At 53.0% G+C, this 6,131-nt stretch overlaps 1 protein-coding gene across 6 annotated transcripts; it reads left to right on the top strand.

Annotated features, from left to right (window-relative positions):
* Nucleotides 1-391: 391 nt before the first annotated feature.
* On the top strand, nucleotides 392-4,532 carry Psrc1 (proline and serine rich coiled-coil 1). 6 transcript variants are annotated; one of them, XM_041653551.1, is made up of 9 exons: nucleotides 446-484; nucleotides 845-895; nucleotides 976-1,033; nucleotides 1,118-1,252; nucleotides 1,652-2,090; nucleotides 2,777-2,891; nucleotides 2,984-3,226; nucleotides 3,711-3,804; nucleotides 4,005-4,532. In XM_041653551.1, the coding sequence occupies exons 4-9, from the start codon at nucleotides 1,218-1,220 to the stop codon at nucleotides 4,006-4,008; spliced, it is 930 nt and encodes a 309-aa protein (XP_041509485.1). In that variant the 5' UTR covers nucleotides 446-484; nucleotides 845-895; nucleotides 976-1,033; nucleotides 1,118-1,217; the 3' UTR covers nucleotides 4,009-4,532. The 6 variants fall into 6 exon arrangements, with proteins under 6 accessions (XP_041509472.1, XP_041509476.1, XP_041509485.1 ...); XM_041653564.1 differs by lacking the exon at nucleotides 446-484 and adding an exon at nucleotides 509-525; XM_041653557.1 differs by lacking the exon at nucleotides 446-484 and adding an exon at nucleotides 548-559.
* Nucleotides 4,533-6,131: the final 1,599 nt, after the last annotated feature.

Genomic DNA, 6,131 nt, shown 5'->3' with positions numbered 1-6,131 from the left:
GCCTCTATGGGCGGGCGTGGGGGGTGGGGGGGTGGTCTCAGCAAGCAGGTGAAAAGTCCTGACGCTAAACCTAGAGCAGCCTGGATGGTAGGAGGTGGGGGCGGGGGAAGAGGCGGGGCTCCAAGCCCACATTGGTTGGCCGGGTTCCCTCTCCCTGCCGTCGCTGCTCCTTGCAGGTTCTGGCGGGCAGTCAGGAGGAGGCACTCCCGGGCATGCGCGCGCACGCACTTGCGGCTTCGCTCCCACCCACCCCGAAGCCCCCCGGATGGAGCCTCTCTGAGAACTGCGTTTAGGTCCACCTACAACCTTCTTCGGCGGTCTTCCCGACGGTTCCCGCCTCAGCCCCGCCCCCATGGACTCACCAATCGCTGTGCGCTTGGAGCAGAAGTGGGTGGGGCCTAGGGAATTCGAAAGAAGCTCCGCCCCTCGGGAGCCTATTCCCGGGAACTGGGAGGTTGTGGAAGAAAAGCATCCTGCGTGGACGGTGAGGCGGGGTGGGAAGTGTAAACGGAGTGTACGCTGGAGGTGTGGCGGGGATGTGGTGCCGGGAAGTGGAAAGGTGGCGGGGGAAGTGGCGGAGGGGGGGGAATATCCCGGATAATAACAAGGGGGAGGAGGAATGTGCAGAGGAGAGGCAGATTCACAATCAATCAGATGTTGGGGCCCGAGCTCTCTGCACCTTTCCCGAAAACAACGGGCAAGTTTCAGGTGCACGTGCTGTTTCTTGGATCTTAGTTTACCACCACCATGCCTCCCCACCCCAGATAGTGCACCCTGAGTCTAGATGGGGGCGTAGGGCAGGATGATAGACACCCGAGGTAGGATTGTTGTCTTTCCTGCTCAGGTCTAAACTGATTTCGCTTCTGCTGCCTGGGCATGGAAGAGTTGAAAGAAGGTAAGGAAGCCTTGGAGGGGAGAATGAGGCCCCGAGAGTCTGCAGGGACTGATAGCTGACTTTTATTCTCATCCCTTCAGATGTCAAGTTCATTGTGGATGAGACCTTGGACTTTGGAGGGCTGTCCCCATCTGACAGGTACCAGCCTCTTTATCCTCACTATTTTTCTCCAACGATACACCTTTAACTATAACCCTTTACTGTTAACTTATTGGCCTCTAGAGCTGGAGTTGGTAATATAGCAGCGTACAGTGCACTCTGATGCCACCAGTATGGAGGAATTGGGCCTCTAGGACACAGCTTGGATGCTGGTGGGGAGAAGATGGAGTTACATTTAGGAGCTGATGTAAATGAAAGGTAGATGTGCTTGGGCATGTTGAGGCATGTCCATGGAATGCATGGAGTGTGCAGACCACCCCCCTCCCAGGATAGACATGAGTGAGTGTGTGTGTGTGTGTGCATGCGTGTGTGAACACACATACACACACTCACACAGAGGAGGTGGAAGCAGAGAGGATTTTGAATTTGAGATCATTCTGGTCTACAGAGTTGAGACCTTGTCTTGGAAAATGGGGAGCGGGGAAAAGAAAATAGGAGATGCTAAAGGCTTGCTGGGCCTCCACAGAACCAGGCATTGCATGTAAAGGCAGTTCTCATAGCCAGAATGGAGTCGGGGTTTGGGACGGTCCCTGGCTCTACTTCAGGCATGCCTTCTGCAATCTTTTGTGTGGCATGGTGCCATGTGTGCGTTCTCAGTCATGAGGAGGAAGACCTAACAGTGTTGGTGAGTCCAGAGAAACCACTCCGACGGGGCCTCTCTCACCGGAGTAACCCGAACACAGAAGCTCCCGCTCTCCAGAGTGTGAGGTTCAGTCTGGGCCCGCTCAGCCCAGAGAAGCTGGAGGAGATCCTTGATGAAGCCAACCGCCTGGCAGCTCAGCTAGAGGAGTGTGCCCTGCAAGATCGGGAGGGTGCAGGTGCTGGCCCTGGGAAGCCCAGCTCCAGAGGGAAGCCCAGCCCTCGGCGGGAGACGTTTGTCCTGAAGGACAGCCCTGTCCGGGATCTGCTGCCCACTGTGAGTTCTTGGAGCACACCGTCCCCAAGCAGCCTAGCCGGACTCCGAAGCAGTGATAAGAAGGGGTCAACCAGGGCTGCTCGGGTGGCAGCTGGAAAGAAGCTTCCCGTCACAAAAAAGGTGAGTGTGGAGGGTTGGATTGCATGTGTGCCCCTAGACAAGGTGCCCCAGACAATGACGGCACAGAAGTGGTCCCCTCACTGGTCAGAGGGAGAAAATTAATCTACCCGTGGAATTGTTGGGATTAAGTGAGTTGGGTTGGAGGTGGAGTTGGGTGGGTGGTGTCTGCCTAGCATTTACGAAGCCCTGGATTTGAGCCCCAACATCACGTAAATGCATATGATAAATGGAAATGTCTAAGTATATCCTGTAATCCCAAGACTAGAGGTAGAGCCAGGAAGACCAGGAGTTCAAGGTCATCCTTGAGGGGCTCTCTGCTGAGTTTGAGACCAGCCTGGGCCACATGACTCCCTTGTTTCAAAAAGCAGCAATAGGCTAATGGGATGGATCAGTGAGAAAAGCCCTTTTTACCAAGCCTGATGAACATGGGTTCAAACCTTGTGACCTGCATGACGAGAACTGACTCCCACAAGCTGTGCTCTGACCTCTGCATGTATGTTGGATACATGTGTATGTCACACACAATAAATATAAAATGACTTTAAAAGAAAGAAAACACCTACTGCAGAACTTGTTGGCAGCGAATCTCTTCCTCACTGGTTCTAGACAACGGCCTGCCTCCCACATCTTTTCAGAACACATGCTGTCTCCTTTCTAGTCCTTTCTTGTTCCTTGCTCTGTTTCAGGAATCGCCCACTTGCAATCTGTTCCCTGCATCCAGAAGCCCAGCGCTCTCTCCTCTTGCACAATCAACTCTTCCTCTCCGGCGGAAAACTGGGCCCAATGCACGGACAACAGCAAGTGAGACCCGGGCAGCCAAAATGTGGGTGACGCTGGTATGGAGGGGAGGAGAGGTGGGACTCACCCAGAAATGTCTTCACTCCCCTCCACAGGCCCACCAGTCCCGGTCAGACCAGTCCTAGCTCCGCAGCCCTCAACCAGCAACTCTCAGTGTTCAACCCGACTACAGGGAGCAGCTGCTAAGTCTTCCGGTCGCTTACCGGTTCCCTCAGCCATCCCCAGGCCTGCCACACGAATGCCGCTCACTGGCCGGAGTGTACCACCTAGCAAAAGTGCCCAAACTCCAGAGTCTCTCTCAACTCGGAAAGGGCTTCCAAGTGCCGTAGGGCACAGAGGTAAGATAAAATAGGTGTATGGTCAGGCTAGGCATGGTGGCCATGTCTGTAATCTCAGCACTTGGAAGGTAGAGGCTGGAGAATCAGGAGTTCAAGGTCAGCCTTAGTTATTAAAACCATGCCTAAAAAAAAAAAAATAGAGCTGGGCATGGTGGTGCATGCCTTTAATGCCAGCCCTTGGGAGGCAGAGACAGGCAGATTTCTGTTCAAGGCCAGCATAGTCTACATAGTGAATTCCAGGACAACTATAGCTATATAGAGAGACCCTGTCTCAAAAAACAAACAAAATAAAACATTAGGTAGAAGAACATGTGTTGCGCCCAGCTTGGCCTTGGCCTCCTACGGCTGTAATTCCATCGTCCTTGCAACCCCGCTTGCTGGCAGGAAAACGGAGTTCAGGAGGCGCAAGCTTCCATCCAGTCTTGCCTTTTGAGAAGGGCAACAGAACTTGGCTCTGATTCGTCTCTTCTTCATCCCCACCAAGCTCCTGTTCCCCAGAGAGCGAATCTTCCAACCACCAGAGCCCCCCGAGGCAGGACGCAGCCCCTCAGGAAAGCTGCAGCCCCTGGACCTACTAGGTAAGACCGGTCCCTCTGCCCTCGCCAACTGGGCTTCCAGGCTGCTGTGCACAGCATCCTTGAATTCTGTGTGGAGTCGGGAAGAGAGAGGGGAGAGAGGGCCTGCCCTTTCCCATCCTGAGGGGCTTGAACTTGGCGGGGTACCAGGAGGGCATGAGAGGAAGAGTACTCCGGAGCATTTCCTCCGTCTGTCTCTTCAGGTAAAAAGACTGGACAGCAAGCACATGTTCAGTAAGGAACCACTACACTACCATCCTAGCCATTGAAGCCTGGCCCCTCCCCCCAGTAATCCCTGACTCCAGAGATGGGAGGAAGAAGTGCCTCTAGGGTTGATCTCCGAAGTAAAGCCCATGGAGGGTCAGGTGGGTTGAGTTTGAGGAGACTAAAACCCCTCCCACCCTGGCTGAAAAAAGAGAGAAGTCACTTGCTGGTGGAGAAATTCACAAACCAAATGAGAAACGCAGGCAGAGTGACCTGCCTCCTCCCATCCCCACTGGTGGTCAGCCTAGAGAGCTCGACCTTCTTCCCAGACTGTGGCTCGCTGGCCACGTACGTGAGCGGCCTCCATGGTCTCTAGGAGAGGTCTTCCTGAACCATTTCCCCCGCTGGATTCTGGAGAGGCCAGGCAGGCACCTGGCACACAAGGCTTATTTGCTTGCTGTGAATTCTGTGACTCCTCACAGGCCAATCAACGAGAAGCTTACTCGTCAGTCTGTATTTTTCTTCAATAAAATGAATTTTTTTATATATTTTTTTTCTGTGTATCTGAAAGTAGATCCTAATAGATTGAAGTAAACCTCTGTGTAACTGTAAGGTGAGCTGGGCTGCAGCACTCGTTCCTAGGGTTTTGACCTCTCTGTTTATCCTGCTGTGACTGGGATCAAGCATTTAGAAATGTCTGTGGTGCCCTTATGTGGTAACTCAGACGGAGTGAACTCATTTAGAATAAGCGCACACACAGTGGTGGGCACTTGTGGAACAAGTCCAGCTTAGGACCTCCAGGGTTTTGTAGCCTTTGACTTTTGCAATCAGAACTAAATCGATTCCTTATGAAGAAGAAGCTTCCCCAAAGGCAGCTGAGCCATGGAAAAGGGGACAGCTGACAACCGTCTCCACCCCTGCCCATATGCCCACGAGTGTCCTCCTTAGGCCTTTGGTGCACCTTCCCATATTGCATAAATGCGGAGGCCCCACATTTAGGGACCTCCATTTCTTTTCCTTTTTGTGACTGACTTTAAGATTCATTTAACACACCAGTAAGCACACAAGGGCTACACACACAGCGGCAACTGCCTCTACCTTCTCCTTTCCCTGAGCCCCTACAGTCACTGAAATTCTAAGAACTGGTAGCGGGCGGGAGGATACACAGGTGCCATGCCTGGAGAACCTTGGCATGAGGCAATAAAGCCTCAGGTGTGCTCCCCAGCCTCCTGCCTACCTCATCTTCCGTTAGCTTGTCCAGGGGCTTGGTGCTAATGAGAGTTTGGGGGAGTTCTACTAGGCGGGCCATAGAGAGGGCAGGCTTACCAACCAGTCAGTAGCTGAGTTCCCTGATTTCCTGGGGTCTTCTAGGATTTGCTTGTCCTGTTTTCCAGTCTGGGCCTCCATCCTCTGAGTAGAGAGGCCACCACACAGAACTCAGGGAACAGGAGTAGCTAGCTGCTCTGACTGACATCTAGTATCAAACCTAAGAACACATACCTAAGCATGGCCAGAAGGGGGCAGGTTTTTTGTTGGGGGGGGGTTGTTTTGTTTTTTGATCCAAGTCCCTGTGGGTGCGGAGAAGCAAAGCCAGACACAGACCCCTGGGCTGCTGCCACCTGGTGGCTGGAGCCGGCAAGGCATGTTCCCCTCTCACACTGGGTCAATCTTGAGTTTCTGCCTCCACCCAATGTTACTCCAGCCCGGCTGAAGTGGCTGGCATTCATGTGGTAGTGCCTACCTGCCCACAGCAGCTGCTTTTCTTGTTCAGCCGTCCTTGGCCTGGCTTTCTCTTTTCCAGTCTGTGGACTCCGTTTCCCACCCATCCACCCCTGAAACCACAACTGGGAAGACAGGTGTTTATGGGCCTCTAGCTCTGCACCTGCAAACAGCTTTAAGCACTTTGCATGTGTTAAGTTATTTAATCCTCATAAAAGCTCAATTAGGCCAATGCTGTTACCACTGTCCTTGTTTTGTAGACAGAGGAACTAAGGCACAGACAAATTAGGCCACTTCGCCTGCTTCTGGGGTGTGCTTATAATTTCAACACTTTACTGCCTCCATCGTCGGTACTCTTTGGTTGGCTGGGCCTTTGACACACAAAAACGTAGGACTAGAAGCGATGT

Source organism: Microtus oregoni, unplaced genomic scaffold (genome assembly GCF_018167655.1).
Source record: "Microtus oregoni isolate MIOR12 unplaced genomic scaffold, Mior012 000000F_ref0000247, whole genome shotgun sequence".
NCBI classification, from domain to species: domain Eukaryota; kingdom Metazoa; phylum Chordata; class Mammalia; order Rodentia; family Cricetidae; genus Microtus; species Microtus oregoni.
Note: the sequence above shows the minus strand (reverse complement) of the source record. Positions and strands in the feature narration are given on the sequence as shown.

Bases quoted from the DNA above. Each gene is read 5' to 3' on its own strand.
- Psrc1 (XM_041653533.1), top strand. From the start codon at position 976: ATGTCAAGTTCATTGTGGATGAGACCTTGGACTTTGGAGGGCTGTCCC. The intron at 1,034-1,599 runs GTACCAGCCTCT...GCTCTACTTCAG, and splicing joins GGGCTGTCCCCATCTGACAG to GCATGCCTTCTGCAATCTTT. The intron at 3,227-3,710 runs GTAAGATAAAAT...ATCCCCACCAAG, and splicing joins AAGTGCCGTAGGGCACAGAG to CTCCTGTTCCCCAGAGAGCG.